The 25,623-nt window shown below is 44.8% G+C and overlaps 1 protein-coding gene across 7 annotated transcripts in view; it reads right to left on the bottom strand.

Annotated features, from left to right (window-relative positions):
- Window positions 1–25,623, bottom strand: part of Ric8b (RIC8 guanine nucleotide exchange factor B) — a 99,870-nt gene that overhangs the window by 57,746 nt on the left and 16,501 nt on the right. For all 7 annotated transcript variants that reach the window (XR_012908659.1, XM_075954734.1, XM_075954738.1 and 4 more), the window contains exons 3-4: window positions 9,814–10,422; window positions 87–181 (exon numbers count right to left, since the gene is read on the bottom strand). Coding sequence is in view for 6 of the 7 variants with exons in the window: in XM_075954734.1 (XP_075810849.1) it covers window positions 87–181; window positions 9,814–10,422 (704 nt within the window). In the remaining variant the exon portion in view is untranslated. The remainder of the gene's footprint in view (window positions 1–86; window positions 182–9,813; window positions 10,423–25,623) is intronic.

Below are 25,623 nucleotides of genomic sequence, written 5' to 3'. Positions count from 1 at the left end.
CCTGATTCAACACAGTATTTTCACTTTCTTGTGCTCATAATAGCTTCTAACTAGACACAGAGATGGCAAGAACGAAAGGTACCCACCTGTGCAGCTCTTCCGTTTTGTCTTCAGTTGGACCTACGATTAGTAAACAATGGCGAAGGACAGCTGCCATGACTCGGAACTGGTGAGAGTCGCTCTGTGGGGGACAAAGAGGAGAGGAAGAGTTGGGAGGCTGGTGCAATAGCAACCGCTGTTCCCCAAGCATTCCTTTGCTATCAAGGGGGAGGCCAAGGTACTCCAAACCTTGAAAGCGGTAAGCAAACTGTTGCCATGAGATAGCAGCCACAACCACCTGCAGAACGGCTGGTGCCAGAGGGTGCTGATGGAGACACCCTGTTTCACCTTTGTGGAAACAGCTCCACTTAAGGATTTATCATCTCTAGAGAGTCTAGATTCTTCTGCTCACTGCGGCACAGTGTGCCAGTTTACTCATTATAAAGCTTCAGACAACTGTAAATGGTATTCAGACAGTTCTTTATAACTGGTTCTCTATTCTTAATGACAGTTTCATCTCTTAGCTTTCAAAAGTAATGAGCATAACAACTCTTTATTTTATTTATTTATTTATTTATTTGAGAGGGTCTTACTATGTAATCCAGACTAGTCTTTAACCTGTGAACTTCTGAATACTGAGCTAGCAATATGTATATACCACCATGGATGGCCAATAATTTCATTTTCCCCCCATCTTCTTAGTCTCTAAGGCCTAACAAAGTACCACAAATAATCAGAACTGTATCTCCTTACTTTCCCAATACTTATCTATTGTACCACAAATAATCAGAATTGTATCCCCTTACCTTCCCAATTCCTATCTACTGGCAGTGAATTAAAGACACAGAGCTAGAGAAGAGACCCACAATGAAAAATAAAGCAAGCACTGAGTAATTGTTTTGCCTCTGCATCTATAATGAGGTCTTAGGCCATTACAGTTTCTTTTCCTTTTTCGGTGTGTGTACACATGTGTAATGTACATGCATGTGTGCTGTGTGTCTATTTGTATGCACATCTGTGTGCAGAGGCCAGCGTTTGATCCTGGATGTTTTCCTTTATTACTCTCTATTTTATTTCCTGACGCAGCATCTCATTCAATCTCTAACTCACTTATTTGGCTAGTCTAGTGAGGCAGCTTGATGCAGAGACCCTGTCTTCACCTGGGGCATGAGACTCCAGGTGGCTGTCACACCTACCTGGCTCTTCGGATGGTGCTGAAAGCAGAAATCTGGTCCTCATGTCTGCACAGCAGGCACGTCACCTGCCAAACCACCTCACTAACACCTGCATCAAGGTCCTCTAGCTCTTTATACATAAGACACAGCAGAAAAGAGAAATATGACAGCCTGCATATGCTACAGTACGGCTCTCAGTTATTTCAAAAGTAATAACAACTAAGCTCCCTAAAGCGAAATATGTGTGCATGTTTCTAAGACTCCTCTCACAGACCCCAACACACAATAGGGCACACTTTCATCACTCCTAATATGGCTGGGAAACACTTTAAACAGCACAGTGCATATAGATTTGAGACAGATGAGAGCTTCAGTCAGAACGGGACAGTGTCACCCTGGCTGTCAAGTGGAGTCTGGGCTGGACCTCACGTCAGTCACGCGTCTCTGGGCTTCAGTCCCTTCCCACACAGTTGCACAGACATGAGTTTCTGCCTGGATCACAGAAAATGGTGTGCATGATAGTGCTCTAAACTCTGAGCAGAACAGGAAAGGGAGGGGAGGTGGGAGGGTAGGAAGAAGGGGAGTGTGACTGTCAGAGCTGGGGGAGCGCAGGGAGCCAGCAAGGGCCAATGGGAACCAAGAGTGCTAACATCTAAGGGCCAGGAGAAAGCTGTCTCCTCACCGCCCATCCCCAGTTCTTGAGTGAAAATTCTCTCTTAGTATACTCTTACCTGCCCACATGAAACCTATGTCAAACTAAACTATTGCTTAGCCACTGATAAAATTACCTCCTATAATAACATAAGTATGTGTACATATATATATTTATACCAGGTGGACGAAGTGCACACCTTTAATCCCAGTACTCAGGAAGCAGAGGCAGGTGGATCTCTGTGAGTTCAAAGCCAGTCTGCTCTTCAAGTTCCAGGACAGCCAGGGCTGTTACACAGAAAAACCCTGTCCTGGAAAAAACACACACACACACACACACACACACACACACACACACACACACACACACACGATAAATTTTAAAACTAAAATTTACTATTGGGTGTTGCAGTATACATCTTTAATCCCAGCATTTGGGAGGCTGAGGCAGGAGGATACCTGTGTGTTGGAGGCTACCCTGGTTACATAGTGAGTTCCAGGCCAGCTAGGGCTACACAGTGAGACCCTGCCTCAAAAACATAAAAGAAGTTTAGGTGTTAAGAGATGGCTCGGTGATTCAGAGTATTTTACTGCTCTTGAGAGAACTGTGTTCAGTGAGCAGCATTCACGAGCACCATCAACTGCAGTTCCAGATCAGATGCCCTCTGGCCTCTGTGGGTACCTGCATGTGTGTGGTGTGTATAAATCCACACGGACACTCTTTCCCTCTGTTGGCGACCACTGTGTACATTCCCCCCGCCCCGTAATCTCAGCTCTCTGATCTCTTACGTGTCCTCATACATCCAGCAGAGCTAACATTCCTATCTGACCGACACCAGCACCTTCTCTTAGTGAAGCGTTAGACAAACCGCACACACGGGTCTTATTACTTTATGACTCAGATATGCGGTCTTTAGGAAATCAGTGTTCTCACATCTCCTCTGACCTGACACAAGGCCCAGGAAGAGAAGGAAGACAGGGAAGAGGTAAGAAGGGCAGGCTGAAGAGGCGAAGAGTCTCCGAAAGTTCTTCACGCAGCTGTTACTCTTTACGTAGGGTCTGCTATTACTGTCACTCTCCTCTCAAACTGGGCAAGACTCCACTTTATCCGCAAAACCATTCATCGAAGTAACTGTTGAAATGATTCAACAATTAAACACTGAATAGCCTGAGCCTTTTTTTTTATATTCTACCCTTTTCTACATTTCCTTCAAAGTCTCTAGAACCATCCTGCAGTAGAGACTGCTCAGTCGTTCCTGGTCCGCCCAGAGCCGAATAATCATACAGAAAATATATTAATTACAACACTGCTTGGACAATAGCTGAAGGGTATTTCTAACCGAATCTTCTATCCGAAATTAGCCCATTTCTATTAATCTGTGTATCACCACCAGGTAAGGGGTAGGTAAGTTTCTCTGGTGTCTGTCTCCTTCAGCAGCTGCATGGTGTCTCCCTGACTCCACCTACTCTCTCTATATCTCTTCCAGCCTGGCTATATTCTGCTCTGCCACAGGCAAAAGCAGCTTTATTCATTAACTAATAAGAGCAACACATATACAGAAGGCCGTCGCACATCACCTCCTGTGCTCCTATGGCAACTCTTGGCTAATGTTCCTTGGGCTGCCTGTTACACACACTGTATCTTCTGGGCTTCCGTCTGTCTCCAATCTGCCTGGTAACCCTGTGCTCCTCTTACTGCATGATACTTGGACACATGGGGAAGGGAATGGGAACTAAGTCAGGGATCTCTGGAAAACAGATTGCTCCATCAACAGAGATGTTGGGGGAAATAAAATAGGAAAGACAAGATTATTTTAAAACTACCCTTTCTGGAACTAAGCTTATATCATCTCACTCGTTCAAATATACTATTCTTAAGAAAGGGAGAGGGAGACAGGAAAGAGTAGGGGGGGAGGGGAGAGAAGAAAGGTGAATTCACAGGTGAAGATGACACCTTAAGGAAGGGGACCTTCAGATTAAGCCACTATAATGCATTTGCAGGAGGCAGGAACTTTAATGCTGAGGCAGAAAGAAGTGAAACGAATCTGTGAAACCTCAAGAAAAACCCAGTCATTAACTTTCTGCTTTTGGTGAAACGCAAATGAAATAAAAATACCTGCAGAAACAGCTAGAACCACAGGAAAATAGCTCTATTTTCTTTAGTGTAACATGGGCATAAATATTTTAGTCAGATGCCTAGGGATTAAAACAGTGTAGATACACACACTCAGGCAGTATGTATTTAAAAAAAAAAACAAACTTTTGAAATCCTTTTTCCATCAATTTCAGGAATGTAGACTTCACAAGAAAATTAATTATACTCATGCTTAAATGAGAAAGGCTGTAAAAAGCTGATAAATATAAATACTTCTATTTTTATATGTATACTCAGTGGTTTTATTTACCCTCACAAAGTGTTTTTCAATGTACAAGTATTCTTCCATAAGATTCATCATCTTTAGTATTTCTGGGTGAGAGAGCAGCCATCAAATTTGTCTTGGCTGCAGAACCTTTTAGTCTCCAAACAAAATCTTAGTTAAAAGTTTAAAGAGAATAGCAATAGCTATTTTTTCCAAAGGTTTATAATTTTTCAAAGGTTCCATCTTTCTTTTTAAAATTTCTCTTTTTAGGGTAGAGATGAAGAGCCTGGGAGACTCACCCCACAGCCCACTCCTAGGGACCTTTCTGCCAGAGGGAATGCATTTTGAGAGCCTTATTCTTAAAAACAATTTATCTTGGCAAGTTGGAGGCTCAAATCTGGAGCTAAGCTAGGAGGTGACTTGAGCCTGCCCTCGGCCCTGAAAAGCACTGTTCTTCAAGGGCCGCATGGAGGAGATGAGGTCAGAGTGACTGCACTCTGGGAAGTTCCCCTCTGCTCACATTATGCAGGGAGAGTAGTGGAGAGTGAACAGAGCTCGCCTTCTCGGGGGGGGGGGGGGGGGGTTCACGTCTTCTGGTCCTTTACGTGGCTGGTTCTTGTGTAGCCTATGAATCTACATTACTTTCCTAAGAAGAAAAATATTATTTATTTTAAAGTGGATTCTTCAGTTGCTTTTTCATATAGCTTTATTTTGGTTGGTACCTAAAGCATTAACCATTCCATTGGCTCACTCAACTGAAGTAAATGTCCTTGGTCTGACAAAAACAAGGCATGGACTCCAAGGAATGGGCCTTCCCACCCAGCCTCTCTGTGCTGTATCTGAGCTGTGAGTGTCCCAGAAAAAGGCACCCTGTGCTCTGCTCTCTGCATCCTGCAAGTGGTATTTAATTCTAGGAAACTTCTGTCCCTGCATCCTGCATTCTGCATGTGGCTAATTCAGAAGTGTCTCCATTCTGGCACCCAACTCTCTGTTGACGTATTGTCCGTTTCCACCTACAAAACTAAAGTTTCACGAAGGCAAAGCTGCTTAGTATTTGCCAGTGTGTTCTCCAATGCTGGGACAATGTCTAGCAGATGTTTATAAACAGCACATGAAGACACTCTTTATAAACAGGTTGTCAAAGATCCTATTTTCAGTACTGTTTATATATCTGAAGACCAGCACTGGCTCAGTTCACGACACATACTTCATAAACGCTGCATAACTGCCCCACGGCTCACACAGATAAATCTATTCTAGGACCACTGACCCTTTGTGGGGAGAGCCTGCGTCTCGAAGAATGAGTTTCCTGGAACACAGAACGAGGCTTTACCACTTCACTGTTTCCAGAGCTCTCCAATGCCACAGTCACTTAGCTGAAAGACTACCAGACGCTGTCTCCAGTACTGATTCTCACCACGAGCCCCCCCACACACTGCGGAGCAGCCACTGAGGTAGAAGCCATCTTGTCAGGATCCAAACAGTGCAGTCTAACAATGGCAAATCAACAGTCTCAGAGGCACCTTTACAACCAATTGGAAATCTTAAAAATACCAACACAAACAGTGTAAGAAAAATAACCACAGAAGGTACCATATAAGCAGAGACATAACATTTTAAATACTTCCAAATATTTGGTTTGAAAGCATACATGGAGCATGTGGGCTTCCCACATCTTTTCCTGCCAAGTCTCAGCAAGGCTGACTATACTGCAGTCATCTCAAACAGCTGTTAGCACTATCTTCAAATATTTGCGCTGTACAACTCAGATGCCTGTGTGCCCCCACTATAGCTACGCTGAGATAATCCTTCTCCAGTAGGCTGCTGGCAAAAACACGGGTGAGAATCACTTCAGACAGGGCTAATGCTAGCCTCAAAGGCGGGAGCTGAACTGTACTGGTTTTTAAAGTTCAAGAAGAAGAGAACATGAGATGCTGAGTTCCTGATGAACAATAGTGTGCTCCTCACTTAGAACTGTGGGCTTCTCAGACTACATTTCAAGTTCAGCACACCGTTCTTGCAGGAACTCAAATATAAACTATCCAATCCACCTCACTTGGGGTTACTGGAAGGCTCAGGCCACAGAGGAAGATGTTAGTCTAGAAATAAGTAGAGTGGCTTAAATCATTTCCTCCTTTTTGGCATAATTAGCCTGTTTCCTAAGGCCGTACATAAACTAAGTATCTTGTTGTGAGTCTAGGCCTCTGAAGGCTTCACAGCACTGCAACGTAACACCTTGTGGACCGCAGTGACAGGTGCACTACAACGTAACACCTTGTGGACTGCAGTGACAGGTGCACTACAACCTAACACCTTGTGGACCGCAGTGACAGGTGCACTGCAACGTAACACCTTGTGGACCGCAGTGACAGGTGCACTACAACGTAACACCTTGTGGACCGCAGTGACAGGTGCACTAACTACAACCGAACACCTTGTGGACCACAGTGACAGGTGCACTAACTACAACCTAACACCTTGTGGACTGCAGTGACAGGTGCACTAACTACAACCTAACACCTGTGGACCGAGGTGACAGGTGCACCACAACGTAACACCTTGTGGACCGCAGTGACAGGTGCACTAACTACAACCTAACACCTTGTGGACCGCAGTGACAGGTGCACTAACTACAACCTAACACCTTGTGGACCGCAGTGACAGGTGCACTACAACCTAACACCTTGTGGACCGCAGTGACAGGTGCACTACAACGTAACACCTTGTGGACCGCAGTGACAGGTGCACTTCAATGTAACACCTTGTGGACTGCAGTGACAGGTGCACTAACTACAACCTAACACCTTGTGGACCGCAGTGACAGGTTCACTGCAACGTAACACCTTGTGGACCGCAGTGACAGGTGCACTACAACGTAACACCTTGTGGACTGCAGTGACAGGTGCACTAACTACAACCTAACACCTTGTGGACCGCAGTGACAGGTTCACTGCAACGTAACACCTTGTGGACCGCAGTGACAGGTGCACTAACTACAACCTAACACCTTGTGGACCGCAGTGACAGGTTCACTGCAACGTAACACCTTGTGGACCGCAGTGACAGGTTCACTGCAACGTAACACCTTGTGGACCGCAGTGACAGGTGCACTACAACGTAACACCTTGTGGACCGCAGTGACAGGTGCACTAACTACAACGTAACACCTTGTGGACCGCAGTGACAGGTGCACTACAACCTAACACCTTGTGGACTGCAGTGACAGGTTCACTGCAACGTAACACCTTGTGGACCGCAGTGACAGGTGCACTACAACCTAACACCTTGTGGACCGCAGTGACAGGTGCACTACAACCTAACACCTTGTGGACCGCAGTGACAGGTGCACTACAACCTAACACCTTGTGGACCGCAGTGACAGGTGCACTAACTACAACGTAACACCTTGTGGACCGCAGTGACAGGTGCACTACAACCTAACACCTGTGGACCGCAGTGACAGGTGCACTACTATGTAACACCTTGTGGACCGCAGTGACAGGTGCACTAACTACAACGTAACACCTTGTGGACCGCAGTGACAGGTGCACTACAACCTAACACCTTGTGGACCGCAGTGACAGGTGCACTAACTACAACCTAACACCTTGTGGACCGCAGTGACAGGTGCACTACAACCTAACACCTTGTGGACCGCAGTGACAGGTGCACTACAACCTAACACCTTGTGGACCGCAGTGACAGGTGCACTAACTACAACCTAACACCTTGTGGACTGCAGTGACAGGTTCACTGCAACGTAACACCTTGTGGACTGCAGTGACAGGTGCACTACAACCTAACACCTTGTGGACCGCAGTGACAGGTGCACTACAACCTAACACCTTGTGGACCGCAGTGACAGGTGCACTAACTACAACCTAACACCTTGTGGACCGCAGTGACAGGTGCACTACAACCTAACACCTCGTGGACCGCAGTGACAGGTGCACTACAACCTAACACCTTGTGGACCGCAGTGACAGGTGCACTAACTACAACCTAACACCTTGTGGACCGCAGTGACAGGTTCACTGCAACGTAACACCTTGTGGACCGCAGTTGACAGGTGCACTACAATGTAACACCTTGTGGACCGCAGTGACAGGTGCACTACAATGTAACACCTTGTGGACCGCAGTGACAGGTGCACTAACTACAACCTAACACCTTGTGGACCGCAGTGACAGGTTCACTGCAACGTAACACCTTGTGGACCGCAGTGACAGGTGCACTACAACGTAACACCTTGTGGACTGCAGTGACAGGTGCACTAACTACAACCTAACACCTTGTGGACCGCAGTGACAGGTTCACTGCAACGTAACACCTTGTGGACCGCAGTGACAGGTGCACTAACTACAACCTAACACCTTGTGGACCGCAGTGACAGGTTCACTGCAACGTAACACCTTGTGGACCGCAGTGACAGGTTCACTGCAACGTAACACCTTGTGGACCGCAGTGACAGGTGCACTAACTACAACCTAACACCTTGTGGACCGCAGTGACAGGTTCACTGCAACGTAACACCTTGTGGACCGCAGTGACAGGTGCACTACAACGTAACACCTTGTGGACCGCAGTGACAGGTGCACTAACTACAACCTAACACCTTGTGGACCGCAGTAACAGGTTCACTGCAACGTAACACCTTGTGGACCGCAGTGACAGGTTCACTGCAACGTAACACCTTGTGGACCGCAGTGACAGGTATACAACGTAACACCTTGTGGACTGCAGTGACAGGTGCACTAACTACAACCTAACACCTTGTGGACCGCAGTGACAGGTGCACTACAACCTAACACCTGTGGACCGCAGTGACAGGTGCACTACAACCTAACACCTTGTGGACCGCAGTGACAGGTTCACTACAATGTAACACCTTGTGGACCGCAGTGACAGGTGCACTAACTACAACCTAACACCTTGTGGACCGCAGTGACAGGTGCACTACAACCTAACACCTTGTGGACCGCAGTGACAGGTGCACTAACTACAACCTAACACCTTGTGGACCGCAGTGACAGGTGCACTCAATGGTTTTACTCTTCCCGACAGACATCAGCTGTGGTTGGCGAAGCTCAATTGACGGGGTTTACCTTAACTGCCAAGATGGAAGTCAATACAAACACCTATTGCTAGCCTGCTGCTTCTCCCCAGGCTGTCACTCAAAAAAGATAAGATTATAGAACTAGGAAGACTCTATTCTTTCTTTACCCCATTATTTTTATTTTATTTATGCATATAGGTGTTTTGCTTGCATGTGTATCTGTACCACATGTGGGCCTATTACCCACGAAGGCCAGAAGAGAGCATCAGATCCCCTGGAACTAGAGTTGAGATGGTTGTGAGTCACCAAGTGGGTGCTGGGAACAGAATCCAGGTCCTCTGGAAAAGCAGCCAGTACTCTTAACCGCTGAGCTATCTCTCCAGCCCTTGAAAGATTACAACTTAAGAAATACCTTGCAGTTTGGAGAACCAACTAGTGAAGGAACACTTTTTCATTTCCCAACTTAGCATTCTTTTGTGTAGCAACCCATATCCTTGATTCCAGTGGATGTGTGTGCTCCTCCCAACCTTACCTCTTTATGCACCTTCCAACTGTCTACTGTCACATTGAAGAGAGCTTTGAGGGCCTCGATGGCACAGTCTGTCTCCTGAGGTGGAAGAGGAGGTCCATTATGGTCTATGGCCGACTCGTACTCATCGGTCCACTTGATGCTAAAGGCACTTTCCAAGATCTGGGTTAGCAGCGGGAGTCCCTGGAGCTCATAGCGCAATTGTGACCTGATGTCAGTGTGCAAAAGTGACAAGAGGAAGAGCAAACGCAAGTCAAAGCACTTTATGTCATTGATAAATTTTCGGTCCTTGCACTTTCTCAGGAGGTTACAGAGCTTTGCAGCGAGATTCAGTTCCAGGCTGAGCTGTTGGGCCATCTGACTGTTGAACACGATGTTACACAGACACTTTAACGATTCCACAATAACCGGGAACTCTGACACCTTCTCCAAAGAATCATCTGACTCGTGCAGCTTGGCTAGTCTCAGCAGTATTTGCATATTTTCCTTAGTTGTTACAGGAACTAAAATCTTTTTGTCTCTGGAGAGAATGCGGAGCACTTCCAGGCAGGACACTTGACAGGTTGTTGGGACGTCCTTTACAAGGACTTTAAATATGCCTTCACAGAGTTTCTGAAAAACAACAAGTACGCAAAAATCACTATCTGGCTGATATTACTTCAAACAGTGTAGGCTCAAGATCTGGCTGTAAAAGGACTCTATTTTTTTATATAAATCTCAAAAACATCAGAACCAGAAGGCAACTTCTGTTTAGTACACATCTTTCACTTCTAGAGATACGGAAATTGAGGGCCGGGGAGGGTGAGGAGCTTGCACTGGGCAGTGGATTGCAGCATTGGAGGAACTGAAGGATGCAGTCACTGCCTTCTCAGTCCATTGTTTTTCTTACTTAAAAATCACATTTTTTTGTCTTAAATCACTAAAGTATCTTGCATAACTTTAATCTTAGTAGGGCTTTAAAAGGCATAGTATTGGGGCAAAGAGGAAAAGAGGGCAAAACACATCTGTTCCTCCCAAGAGGTAAGGCTATAAGTGGAGAACTGGTCCATAGTTCTGTGTGGGTGCCCGGGGAGGCAAGAAGAGGATGTTGGCTCCCTTGGAGCTGGAGTTACAGGCAGTTGTGAGTCACCAGGTGTGGGTACTGGGACCAAACTTTGGTCCTCTGGAAGGGTAGCAAGTGTTCTTAACAGCTGAGTTCTCTCTCCAGCCCTTAATCTTATGTTTCAAAAGTATTTGTATTGCCAAATTTAATAAAACAGCCTCAAAATTCTTTGTGAGCTATCTTCTTAAACTGCAGGTCTGCATCTCTCAAACTTAATCTCAAATACAGACCAAGTAAGTGTTAACATTCTATTAAGACATATCTGCAGACACAGCAAGTAAGATTTTTCTTAAATTTTATTTTATGTGTATTAGTGTTTTGCCAAGGGTTTCCGTCCCCTGTAGCTGCCCCGTGGGTGCCGAGGACTGAACCCAGATCCTCAGGAAGACGTCAGTGCTCTTAACCTAACTCTCCAGACCCTCAGGAAGACGTCAGTGCTCTTAACCTAACTCTCCAGACCCTCAGGAAGACGTCAGTGCTCTTAACCTAACTCTCCAGATCCTCAGGAAGACGTCAGTGCTCTTAACCTAACTCTCCAGACCCTCAGGAAGACGTCAGTGCTCTTAACCTAACTCTCCAGATCCTCAGGAAGACGTCAGTGCTCTTAACCTAACTCTCCAGACCCTCAGGAAGACGTCAGTGCTCTTAACCTAACTCTCCAGACCCTCAGGAAGACGTCAGTGCTCTTAACCTAACTCTCCAGATCCTCAGGAAGACGTCAGTGCTCTTAACCTAACTCTCCAGATCCTCAGGAAGACGTCAGTGCTCTTAACCTAACTCTCCAGACCCTCAGGAAGACGTCAGTGCTCTTAACCTAACTCTCCAGACCCTCAGGAAGACGTCAGTGCTCTTAACCTAACTCTCCAGACCCTCAGGAAGACGTCAGTGCTCTTAACCTAACTCTCCAGACCCTCAGGAAGACGTCAGTGCTCTTAACCTAACTCTCCAGACCCTCAGGAAGACGTCAGTGCTCTTAACCTAACTCTCCAGACCCTCAGGAAGACGTCAGTGCTCTTAACCTAACTCTCCAGACCCTCAGGAAGACGTCAGTGCTCTTAACCTAACTCTCCAGACCCTCAGGAAGACGTCAGTGCTCTTAACCTAACTCTCCAGATCCTCAGGAAGACGTCAGTGCTCTTAACCTAACTCTCCAGATCCTCAGGAAGACGTCAGTGCTCTTAACCTAACTCTCCAGATCCTCAGGAAGACGTCAGTGCTCTTAACCTAACTCTCCAGATCCTCAGGAAGACGTCAGTGCTCTTAACCTAACTCTCCAGATCCTCAGGAAGACGTCAGTGCTCTTAACCTAACTCTCCAGATCCTCAGGAAGACGTCAGTGCTCTTAACCTAACTCTCCAGCACCAGTAACATTTTTTTTTTTTTGAGTCAGGGTTTCTCTGGAGTTTTTGATGCCTGTCCTGGAACTAGCTCTTGTAGACCAGGCTGGCCTAGAACTCACGGAGATCCACATGCCTCTGCCTCCCGAGTGCTGGGATTAAAGGCGTGCGCCACCACTGCCCGGTGACCAGTAGGATTTTTAAAATGAAGTTTCTATTAGCCTATCATTAGACTTTAGCTCTTCAAAAAGAAGCTACATGGGGTCAAACATGATTTTGCCAAGACTCCCAGGTCATGTGCAACGTCCAGATACAGGCTATTGATTAACTAACAGAAATACTATTCCAATAAAATGTTTTCTAAAGGTAATAAGGAGCTCTACTAGACAAGTTAAAAAAAAAAAACACTATATAACCATGTCAACTCTACCCTGCCTCATCTGGTACCATGGCTTTCTTTTAATGCCTTTACGTCACTGTTAAGGCAGTGTTTTAAGTGGGTGTCGTCCAGGGCTACAGTGTGGCAGTTAGAATTACATGGGACAGGGAACTGCTTCTGTTTCAGATCTGCCAGACTTAACACACACACACACACACACACACACATTGTGCATACTATTTCTCATGTGGTATGTATGGATCCTGGGGTAAAGTCAAATAATCTTTATCACCACACAGTTTTTTCAAGAAAGAAATTGTATGTCTTTCTGTACATGAAACCAATACAGTCTCCAGTCTGGAATACAGGACTGAAGAGATGGCTCAACATTGGCTGCTCGAGAGGCCCTGGCTTTGATTCCCAGAAACTACATGGAGGCTCACACCTACCTATCGGTAACACATTTCCAGAGATACAACGCCTCTTCTGGCCGCCGTGGGCATTGCATGTACATGGTGAAAGCATATGTACCAACAAAACACCCATACACATAATGAAAAAGAATAAGAAAATAACTATGGAATTAAATAAGTATAAAATGTAACATGTGAATGTGGTATAGTACACAGATATCTTTACCTTCTAAACTCAAAACAAGAACAATTATAAAAGTCTTCAGACACAAGAAAGAAGACAGCATGCAGGTGACTTGAATAGCCACGGCTACAAACAGACCTAAGAAGAAAGTCTACGAAGTCAGAGAGGCCTGCAGAGTTTATACTTTACACCTAGAGGTCACCACACATCTCCTGGAACGAAAGACAAGAGCTCTGGTTTCCAGCAGCTGCCATCTAGTTTCTCCCGAGCACGTCATCTCACGACGACACTTCACACAGTGACTGTAGGCAACTTTTTACCATCGTGTAACGTCAGTTCTTAGATGTCAACTTACTTTCTGAAAATACAAGTACTTAAGAACACATAGAACTGGAGAGGTGGTTTGGTGGTGTAACGTCAGTTCTTAGATGTCAACTCACTTTCTGAAAATACAAGTACTTAAGAACATGTAGAACTGGAGAGGTGGTTTGGTGGTGTAACGTCAGTTCTTAGATGTCAACTTACTTTCTGAAAATACAAGTACTTAAGAACACATAGAACTGGAGAGGTGGTTTGGTGGTGTAACGTCAGTTCTTAGATGTCAACTTACTTTCTGAAAATACAAGTACTTAAGAACATGTAGAACTGGAGAGGTGGTTTGGTGGTGTAAGTGCTTCTCATGTAAACATGAGGATCAGAGCCTGGAGCCCTAGACTTCAATGTGTGTTGGGTGGGCATGGCAGTCTGCCTAGAATTCCAGAGGACAGGGGGCAGAAACAGCATTGCTGGACCAATCTGCTTATTTCAACTAGTGTACAGGTGAGCTCTGGATTCAAACAAGATCCCTGTCTCAATAAGTAAGATGAAGGGTGACCAAGAAGACACGTGATATCAATCTTGGGTACACACACAGCAGACCTGCACATAAATATGCATCCATATCCAACACATACACACATGCATACACACTACAAACACATAAAAGAAAACGTATAAAAGAAGCAAGGGGTATTTAATAGATAGACTTACTATTTTACTGGACACAATAATTTCTACTCAAAGGATTTTAGAAGAAAACAATTGTGTACCACATTTGGATCAGTCAGAAAAATTGGGTGTTTATGTTTAAACCAAGCAAGGGGCTGAAGAGGCAGCCTTCTCTATGGCTCTATCTAACTGCATGGATGACTTTTCCAGTATGTATCAAGTTTGTAGTGGTGCTGTAGACTGAACCAAGGGCTTTGTGGGTGGCAGATAAGTGCTCTATCACTGAGCTACAGACCAATATTCAAATTGATTTTACTCTTAAAACTGTATGCCTACAAAGACAAAGTATAAGTCCCAGTAAGAAAAACTTAAGCATAAGTGCCTAATAGTTCTCCAGTGCCTACACATCTACAGCCAGGGAATGGGTATTGTTGTTGAATCACCATCTTTTCTTAAAGAAAACTGGAAACCAACCATGTGAGAGGCACAATACATGTTTAAGGTTCACTCTGGGTTCGAAACCTGTTCATCTTACCAAGGCCACTACAACCAGAACAGGATGATGTAATCAGGAACACGAGAGGGCATTTTACTTGTCTGGATTCAAATCCTGCCTCTTGTATTTCTCCTGGTATGAACTTGGTTCAGTCACTTTTCTTCTCTGGACATTGCACTTATCTTTAATCTCACACACACAGCCCTTAGATCAACACCTGGCATGTGATAAAGATTTAGCACAGGTCTCATGAGACAAAACATCCTACAGTCTCCACTTTGGCATATAAGATCCTCTGATCTGTCTTTAAACTTTTTAAAATATGTATTTGTGTGCATGCACACTGGCAGAGGTCGTAGGACAACTCTGGAAGTTGGTTCTTTCCTTCCAACATGTGAACATGTGAGTTCTGGGGAACAAACACCTTTATGTACACAGCATTCCTGCTGGCCTACCCTGTCTTTCGAGTTTTCTCTGAACTGTTGGAACAAGGTGCCCTCCGAGTCTGTACTTCTTGGCCAATTATCTCACATGCAGCTCTCTGGTGTTCTGACCCTCTCCCCTCTGTGTGCACCAATCCCGCTCTGCCTGCAGTTCAGTCATTTTCTAAGCGAAGTTTAAATTTTACTTTAAGTTTTCCCTAACCAGTTTAACCTCCAACATTCTTCCTTCCCAAGGAATATCCTAGCCACAATGTGTGGTTATTATCCTGTATTCAGTACATCTGTCCTGGTTTTTCCTATGGTTTGCCTCAACAACACAAGCTGTCTGGCAGCACAAGGACTTGTTTTTATAAAATAAAATGTACTGCAATGCTGTTTGAATCAGGAAGATCTTCCTTACTATCTGACTTTGCCATTAAGTTCCTTTGGGGTTCTAGTTGTATAATTAGACATGGTGTTCAACTTACAACAGTTATGTTCTGAGCTTCAGTTTCCCACCTGCATAATGGGAATAATATCAAAGCATCTGATAAGCAATGTCATGAAACAGACATAAAAACAGTCCTTCAAGGTGACTTTCATTACTGTATTTTTCTGTAACTGTTAACAGAGCAAGTGGAGCACAGGAAACAGCCACAAGACTCATGGGAGTTCCCAGGCTGCAAACATTAGCGTCTGCTGCTGTGAGCAAAGGCTTCCCCACAGGAGACTTCTCCAGGAGGCTTAGATTACTTAGATGCCTATGTTGTTTGAAATAGAAACATTTTTAAAAACAACAAGAAGTTGAGCAGGGGTATGGACCAGGAGGAATTAGGTAAAGAAACGAGTGTGATCAAACACATTGCATGAACGTATAAACTTCAAAACCATAATAATAAAAATAATACAACCATACTATGTTCTATATACCAAAGAGCTTTACCCTGGGTCAAGTTATTTGAATTTTAATAATATATTATTTTAACAAACAATTATAATCATGCATACCTAATTTTGTTTCCTGACATTAAAAAACATTTTCCCAATTGCTACAGGGTTCTTATATAAACACAATTCTTTTTTTTTTTTTTTTTTTTTGATTTTTCGAGACAGGGTTTCTCTGTAGCTTTTGGTTCCTGTCCTGGAACTAGGTCTTGTAGACCAGGCTGGCCTCGAACTCACAGAGATCCGCCTGCCTCTGCCTCCCGAGTGCTGGGATTAAAGGCGTGCACCACCACCACCCGGCATAAACACAATTCTTAAAAAGATTTTTACTTCATGTGTATGAGTATCTTGCCTACATGTAGTATGTGCATCAGGTACATGCTTGGTAGCCTCAGGGGCCAGAAAAGAGCCCTAGATGCTCTGGAAACGGAGTTACAGACAGGGATGAACTATCCATGTGGGCACTAGGAACTGAACTTGGGTCCTCTAAAAAAGCAGTATGCACTCTTGACTGCTAAGCCATTTCTCCAGGACTTCACAAACACAGCTTTAAATGGATATGCAGGCTGCAATTCATGCTGTCACTGCAGCTTTAGCATGAAATGCAGCCTGTCCAGAAAAACTAATGCATACCCAGCTTGGCAATGGCAGGTTTTTTATGCATCTGCAGAACTAAAGTCAGCTTTGGCTTCAGCTGTGAAACAAGCAAGATAAACTACGAAGAGAACATGAACATGCAAATGAATCTATTATTATCTGTGCACTCCTAGAAGGTGACCTCTAAAACTTTTAAAAGCAAATTTCGTTTTAACTATAAAGAAAACACTTTTCTTTTTTTTTTTTAGTTTTTTTGAGACAGGGTTTCTCTGTAGCTTTGGAGCCTGTCCTGGCTCCTGGCTGTCCTGGAACTAGCTCTGTAGACCAGGCTGGCCTCGAACTCACAGAGATCTGCCTGCCTCTGCCTCCCGAGTGCTGGGATTAAAGGCGTGCGCCACCACCGCCCGGCTTTGTACATATAGATTTCATACTCTACTGCAAAGTCTAGTAGTCATTTTTCTATTTAACACCAAAAGACAGGGGGCTAGTTCTACCATGCCTAGTTTGAACATTCCCGTGTTCCTCTCCTTAGCCACAATCATAAATCCCAGGTGGTGAGGAGAGACAACAGCAAAGGTCTAAGGGATTCAGAGTCAAGTGGATAGTTATGGGAAAATATAAGCTATGTTAACGCGGCGAGCACAGAAGTTTCTTGTATTACTGACAGTTTGGGTTAGAAAAATTCTTTGTTTAGAAGGCTGCTTTGTGTTTTAGGACATTTACAGGAACTTTCAATTTCTACAGGATGTTAGTAACGCACCAGCAGGGCACCAACTCATCACAAGAAAAAGTCTATGGAAATTGTCAACCGTCTCCCAAGGAGCACAATCAGTTCCCTCATTGAGAAACACTCATCAACCACCTAGCACACGGGAGTAAGATTTTCAAGGTACTGTGTGTGTGTGTTTGGTGAGGGGGTGGACAAAGGCAAAATTCTGAGGCTGAGCAGATCACAGGCTGGTGAAGAAAGCAGAAAATAAACAGTTAAAACATTACGAATCATTGTAACGGAGGGGGCTAGAGGCTCTACATAGCTGGAGAAAGCAGAAAATAAACAGTTAAAACATTACGAATCATTGTAACGGAGGGGGCTAGAGGCTCTACATAGCTGGAGAAAGCAGAAAATAAACAGTTAAAACATTACGAATCATTGTAACGGAGGGGCTAGAGGCTCTAGGTAGCTGGAGAAAGCAGAAAATAAACAGTTAAAACATTACGAATCATTGTAAAGGAGGGGGCTAGAGGCTCTAGGTAGCTGGAGAAAGCAGAAAATAAACAGTTAAAACATTACGAATCATTGTAAAGGAGGGGGCTAGAGGCTCTAGGTAGCTGGAGAAACGGCAGCCTGGTTCTGGATTGAGAAACTGTGAACACATGGCTTAGATGGCGCAGAGGGCAGCCAGGTGTGTCTGCGGTGCTGGAAGCCCGTGCAGTGAGACGGAACTCAAGGAAAGCAGGAACCAGCCATGAGGAGTCTTTACAGACTTAGCTCAACTGCTATGAAAAGTCACTAAAGAGTTTAAGTAAAGAAGAACTAAACCCAGCTAAAATTTAAAAACCAAACCAAACCAGGCTGGTTGTTTACTGAGAAGAGACTAGAGAAGAGTAAGCACACTTCAGCTGGGGTGGTGGCAGGGGACTGACAGGACCTGCTGTGTGGGAGAATGTAACCTGTGGGTCTGCTTGTTGGGGTTTCTGTCCCACCCGGTCCCCCAGCCATTTAGTCCCAGAGAAAATCACACAGAGATCTCCATAAGATTATAAACTGATTGGCCCATTAGCTCAGGTACGAAGGTATAATTACGAAGGTATTAGCTCCTTTAACGTACAGTAACCCACTATTCTTATCTATAGCCACATGGCTGGGTACCTTTTCTCAGCCAAGCAGATTACATCTCGCTTCTTTGGTGGTCTGGGCTGGACTGCGGGAAGAGCTTCCTTCTTCCCAGAATACTCCTGTTCTCATCGCCCTGCCTCTACTTACTGTCTGGTTGACCCGCCTATACTTCCTACCTGGCCAATCAGCGTTTATTTAAAACGTGATTGACAGAATACAGACAATTCTCCCACACCAGGAGAAGATTTCTGGCTTCATCAACACACTTACAAAGGAAGGGATGACTAGGGAAAGGACAGGCTTGGAGAACTCTATATAAGGTCACAATACGTCTGAAATGCTTATAAAAATGTCAAGTAGGAAGTTGAATGTACGTGGTAGAGCTGTAAGCAGCCATCAAAGCTATGCTTTCTGTATGGGCAGGAACATTTCACTTATGACTGGATTAGACCGACCGCATGGAGAAAAACAGAAAGAGAAGGCACAAGAGCCCTGGAAAAGCCAACACCATGGCTGGCCTTTAAGAGGAAATTTAGAAGTGTGGGTGTTCTAGGAGACAGAAGAGAGCGTTTTATGGACGAATGCTCAGCTGTTCCACATGCAGACAGCAAATCGCTAGGACCTTGATAAAGACATTTCTAAAGTCTGCCTGGAAGCAGGGAAAGGGGGCAGCAGAGCTCTCAAGACACAGAAGAAAAACGTGGAGGTGTGCAGGGGGAGCGTCTGGTGGAGAGTGGACTTACTCCAAAGAGCACTAACCGGGAGGACGGTGACTGGCAGAGAGTGAAGCCAAGAGCCTCCCTGTGTTCAAACGGACAGCCTGGCCGCAGACAACAGTGCTGAGGGCAAACTTTTCTGTCATAGCCCCACAGTGGTCACGTCATATAAAACACAAGCCAGCTCAATAGCTAGAGACAGCTCAGAGCGCCTGTAATGACCTTTCTAAAACTTATATATTCAATTACTAGTGTCACAATATCCTTGGGGTGGGCCCAGTAACTTCTAAGTATCTGTAGGAACCTCTCTGCCTTCTCATTTTATATATTTAGAGTCTTCTCAACTGCTCACCTTGCTAAATTAGTCCTATCTTCAAAACCATCCCAAAGCAGGAAGTAACCTCTTACAGCTTTGGGTCCAGAGAACTTAATCTCTATGGCTGCAGAACTGAACACTATCTGTGGAGACGCATCTCTCGTATCAACCTGGAGGGAGGCAGGCTCTGTAATGTATCTCTGCTCTTCCCTGAGTGTGTCTGATGCACCGAATGTCTGCAAGCACACACACACACATGCACTGGGAGCTACAGACACTCAACAGGGCGCTAAAGCTCTGGTCTCAGCTCCAGTGCTCTGACTTCGGGTACAATGACAAGCTCCTCTCATTTCCTCATCTGTCAAGAACATCCATTTAGTGGTTTGTAGGGAGAATGAAAGGAGAGGACACGTATATGACACAAGAAATAAAGCCAAAGCGGATGTTCCCAACATTGAACACCACTCTGTACTAGCCTAGGACAGTCAAGGGAAATGGTGACTGATTCTCACCACTCTTACACAGACCTCAGTCCTTAAACACAGGCCTACAATTCTCACCTTTTCTTTTTAACATTTTTGCTCTTCTATTGCAGTGGTATTGAAATACGCTCTCTTTACAGTCTGCCACGTTCTCCTCAATGAACATGGACTTCCCCTTGTTATTTTCCCCATCCTGACCACCTTGCTACTTCATCTGGAGTCACTGGAATCAATCAGTACCGCTTGAGGGACAGGATAGGATCCTAATCTTAAAATGGACTCTGTGCATTCACCTGGTGGTCCCATGTCAGAGTCCTCATGTATCTTCTGGACCACAACGACACTATAATACTGGGATGTGGGGTGTGCATGTTAAATGTGCGTTACAGATTACAACACAAAAGTCATAGGAATTTTTAAATTTTTAAACAAGAGAGATGTTCAAGGAATATTTATAGTCAAAGCAAACTCCCTTGGATGATGTCTTTCTAGCCAGTCAAGGTTATGCCCACACTCTCCACCAGACGTCAGTGGATATATATTCCACAGGGATCTAATTTTAGTCCTTAACCGGAACTGAAGGTCAGCCACCTCAACATGATACCTCTCAACTTTGGCCTTCTGTATACAGCGGGTGAGCAAAAGCAAGAAAGGAGGAGGGACAGACATGATGGGAGGGAAGGAAGAAGAGGGAGGAAAGGAGGAGGGAGGAAAGGGGGAAAGGTGGAGGAAGGAGGAAAGAGGGAAGAGAGGGGGAGAGGTGGAGGAAGGAGGGAAGGGAGAGGGAGGAGAGGTGGAAGAAGGAGGGAAGGGAGGGGAGGAGAGGGGGAGAGGTGGAGGAAGGAGGGAAGGGAGGGGAGGAGAGGGGGGGAAGAGAGGAAGGAGGGAAGGGAGGGGAGAAGAGGGGGAGGAAGGAGGGAAGGGAGAGGGAGGAGAGGGGGAGAGGTGGAGGAAGGAGGGAAGGGAGAGGGAGGAGAGGGGGAGGAAGGAGGGAAGGGAGAGGGAGGAGAGGGGGAGAGGTGGAGAAAGGAAAGAAGGGAGAGGGAGGAGAGGGGGAGGAAGGAGGGAAGGGAGAGGGAAGAGAGGAGGAGAGGTGGAGGGAGGGAGAGGGAAGAAGGAAAGGAGGGAAGGTAGAGGGAGAGAAGGGAGAGAGGAAAGGGGATGAGGGGGAGGGAGGAGAGGGGGAAAGGTGGAGGGAGGAATAGGGAGGGAGGACAGGGGGTGAGGGGAGGGAGGGACAGGGAGGGAGGAGAGGTAGAAGAAGGGAGGGGGAGGGAGAAAAGGGGGTGAGGGGAAGGGAGAGGGAAGGAGGGGAAAGGGAGGGAGGGAAGGAGGGGAGAGGGAGGGAGAGAGGGAGGTAAGATGAAGGGAAGTTACTTATTAGTAGTGGGCGATAAGTAATTGGTTGTCCATTCTCTAAAAGAACTATTCAAAAATTGTATTTAAAATACTAAACATCTAATGAATTGCTGCTAGAATCACAAAACATGCTTTTAATAAAGTCATAGAGAAGGATTCTGGGGATCAAACTTGAGGTTTTTTTATATATATAAAAAAGCTAAACAGATTTCCTAAATGAATACTCACCCATCTGAGTCCATGTTTACTTAAACCAATGTTATATCTATACATTTGGGATTTTTTTCTAAATCATATTACGGAAGACAAGGGAATTCTCACTTTATTACAGACAGAGTCTCTGTGACTGAAGTTTTGTTTCTCCTACAGTCGAGCTATGCCTCCTCTTCCTGGATGTGCTCATCTTTCGGCAGCACAGACCCACCACCTAGGTTCTCTGAGGAGCACTCACTAAGCTGGTTTGGCTCAAGTTTCTTAGCTAATTAGCCATCCTGAGAACGGCGCGCTGTGCCATCAAACGATTCCTAACAGATGGGAAAGATGGCTTAGGTGTAAACAAAAACTTAAAACCACTCAGCTGTCCCTCCTTTCTAGACTGAGGGTAGAAAAGCACGTGTAAAAACGCTTTCTCTTCAAACATAAATCCAGTCCACTACATTTCTCTTACTATTTAGGTGTCTTTATTTTCCAAAAAGTCCTTTTCTCCAATCCAGATGCCAAATCTTAGTCTTTAAGAAAATTCAGGTTGTTAACACTGGCAGTTACAGAAATATCTTCAGGGCTGGGCGGTGGTGGCGCACGCCTTTAATCCCAGCACTCGGGAGGCAGAGGCAGGCTGATCTCCGGGAGTTCAAGGCCAGCCTGGTCTACAAGAGCTAGTTCCAGGACAGGAACCAAAGCTACAGAGAAACCCTGTCTCGAAAAACCAAAATAAATAAATAAATAAATAAATAAATATCTTCATTTCTTGCATGCCAGAATTCCTCAAAAGAGAAAAATTTTAAGAGAATTATTAATTGAAAAAACATCTATCTGGGTTAATAGCAATTATACAAGACTCAGATAATTTATATTTGGGAGATTTAACACATGGAAAATGAGTATTAAGCATCTTTCAATATACAACAGCTTAAATTATGTGTTAAAATACTGAATAAATAATCCAAGGACTGTAGTCACAGAAAGCTCCTTGGTAGGCGTGTTATTAGGGTAGGAGAACAAGGTTGCTAACTAGCTGGAAGGAGGTAACAGAGGAACAGTGAAACATGAACAGAACCCGAGAGAAACATGGAGAAACTAAGAGAATTAACCAGCGCAGACCTTGGTCAAAGCTTTCTGGATGCAGAGTGGCTGCTGGGAAACTGGCATCAGATGAAGTATTCAGAATTGATGCCTCTGGCTCAGGATACCCCAGGGGGTACCTGTATGGGACAACATTCAGGGCCCCGTACTACAGTGGAGTTCTCTGAGGATGAGCTACACAGCGATGATCGTTAAAGGCAAGAAGAGAAATTGAAGACTTATTCTGGCCGCAGCTTTCCCACACAAGTTGTAACCTTAGGTAAAAAACTATCTCAATTTTTTTATCCATAATAGGAATAATTAGAATTACTGGCAAAGTCTAGGCCCTATGAGTTCTATCAATTACAGACATATAAATATTCCACTTTCCTTGACATATGAGCAAAATTTCTGAGAAATGAACAAAGTACTGAATAAGGGAATCAACCTTACACTTCTAGCAACAACAAAGAAATCCTGATGTATCTGAAAAAGAATCTGCAACACACTGGAATTCCAGAGCCCAAGTCCTCCAGTCATCCATCCAGCCCCTTGTGGGATTCCAGAGCCCAAGTCCTCCAGTCATCCATCCAGCCCCTTGTGGGATCCTAGAGCCCAAGTCCTCTCCTCCAGTCATCCATCCAGCCCCTTGTGGGATTCTAGAGCCCAAGTCCTCCAGTCATCCATCCAGCCCCTTGTGGGATACTAGAACCCAAGTCCTCCAGTCATCCATCCAGCCCCTTGTGGGATTCTAGAGCCCAAGTCCTCCAGTCATCCATCCAGCCCCTTGTGGGATCCTAGAGCCCAAGTCCTCTCCTCCAGTCATCCATCCAGCCCCTTGTGGGATTCTAGAGCCCAAGTCCTCCAGTCATCCATCCAGCCCCTTGTGGGATACTAGAACCCAAGTCCTCCAGTCATCCATCCAGCCCCTTGTGGGGTACTAGAACCCAAGTCCTCCAGTCATCCATCCAGCCCCTTGTGGGATTCCAGAGGCCCAGTCTTCCAGTCATCCACACAACAGGGGCTGGATGTGGAAAGTATGCTCTCTGATACCCTTCAGTGCTGGAAATCAGCTCTGTGTCTACACTCTACAACAAAACTCGAATCCTAGACACTTAAGAGTAGGTTAATAAGCCACACAATGGGCCAGTCCAGCCTGACAGAGTATAATACAGGGCTATGGTACCAGGCTGCTGAGGTCTGAATCCTGGCCTAACCCCTCACCAGTTCAGACAGCACTTTCTCTGTATGCCTTCGTTTCCTCTCCTGTAAAGCAAGAAAAACCACAGTATGGACTTTAAAGCTCTGATGAGAGGATCAGATGTGCACACGGACACACAGGATTCCTAAGAGGAGCGGCATATGGTATACTTTATCTACTAATACTTCTTTCAAACCATCTTATTGAGATATGATTCACACAAGTCCAACCTGTTAAAGTACACAGCCCGTTTGTTTTTAGAGTACATATCACACTTGTGCAACCATCACCTCTGTCTAATTTTAGAATATTTTCATCACTCCCAAAAGCAACTCAATACCCATTAGCAGTAAATCCCAGCTCCTCTCTTTCCCTAGTCCTCGGCCCCTGGCAACCACTAAATCTATTTTCTGTCACTAAGGATCTGTTATCCAGGATGTTTCACACTAACACAACATCTGTCTGGCTTCCTTCACTTAGCACACTTTCAAGGTCCATTCACTGTTAGCATGCACCAGTTACTTTATTTCTTTAACTGAACAATAATCTGCTGTAGGAATATAACATATTTGTTCATCATTTACATGCTGATGGACATCTGGGTAGTATCTACTCTTTGATTATTATGCAGCATACCTGTGTGTGCAGTTTTAAGCAGACTATGTCCACACTGCTCTTTGTAGCACACTCGCAAGAGACACCCTAGATGCCTAGGGGTGTAACTGGCATGTTAGGGGGTAACTGGTGTAACTTCGTGAGTAACTGCCGGTTATTTTCCAGACTAGATATACTACTTTCTACAAGTAGTGTGTGAAGGCTTGCATATTTTAGCATTCTTGTCGATATTTGTTATTATCTCTTGCTCTAGCACAGTAGGGGTAGGCTGATTTTTTTATAGCAGTTTTGATTTACCTTTACCTGATATCAACTTTTTATTTTGGAAACCTAGCTCTTTAGTTCTCTGTCAGAGACCAGCGTCAACATTTTTCTGCTGAATTTGGTTTCCAGTTCCCAGTGCATGCAGAGGACTATAGATTGCTACCCTTACTGTGAGTTTATCCCCAGATAAAGAAACCTTTGTTATACTCCATTCCAGGACATGGTGGAACACTTTGGTTTTTTTTTTTCTTTTAAGCACTGCTTGGCCCATTTCTATCTAGCCTCTTCTAGGCTAGCTCTCGCACCTGGACTAGCCCATTTCTAATAATCTGCTGTAGCCCACGAGCTGGCTTACCAGGAATGATCTTAACCTGCATCTGCCTGGAGTAAGAGAATCATGGCGACTCTCTGACTTAGCTTCTTTCTCCCAGCCTTCTGTTCTGTTTACTCCTCCCACCTATGTTTTAACCTATGAGGGCCAGCCAAGCAGTTTCTTTATTGCTTAACCAATGAAATCAACAGATTGATATATGACACTCCCACATCACTTCCCCTTTTTCTGTTTAAACAAAAAAAAAGAAAGGCTTTAACTTTAACATAGCAAAATTACATATAACAAAACAGTTATTAAGCAAGAATTACAGTTACAATATTTGTATCTATTTTATCTTTTATCATAACAATGGAAAACTATAACTATCTATCCATTCTTCAACTCCATCAAAGACTCCAGAAGAATATAATATTACCTAAGTAAACAAGAACTAAGAAACTCCAAACTCTATAAATGACAAAGACATCTCGCTGCCTGGACAGTCACCCAAAGTTCTTTTATACCATTGGGGCATCCATCTTCAGCCTTCAGGCCCATAGTAGGTGG

This window comes from Microtus pennsylvanicus, chromosome 20, assembly GCF_037038515.1.
Source record: "Microtus pennsylvanicus isolate mMicPen1 chromosome 20, mMicPen1.hap1, whole genome shotgun sequence".
NCBI lineage: Eukaryota > Metazoa > Chordata > Mammalia > Rodentia > Cricetidae > Microtus > Microtus pennsylvanicus.
This window is presented reverse-complemented; position numbering and strand designations above follow the sequence as displayed.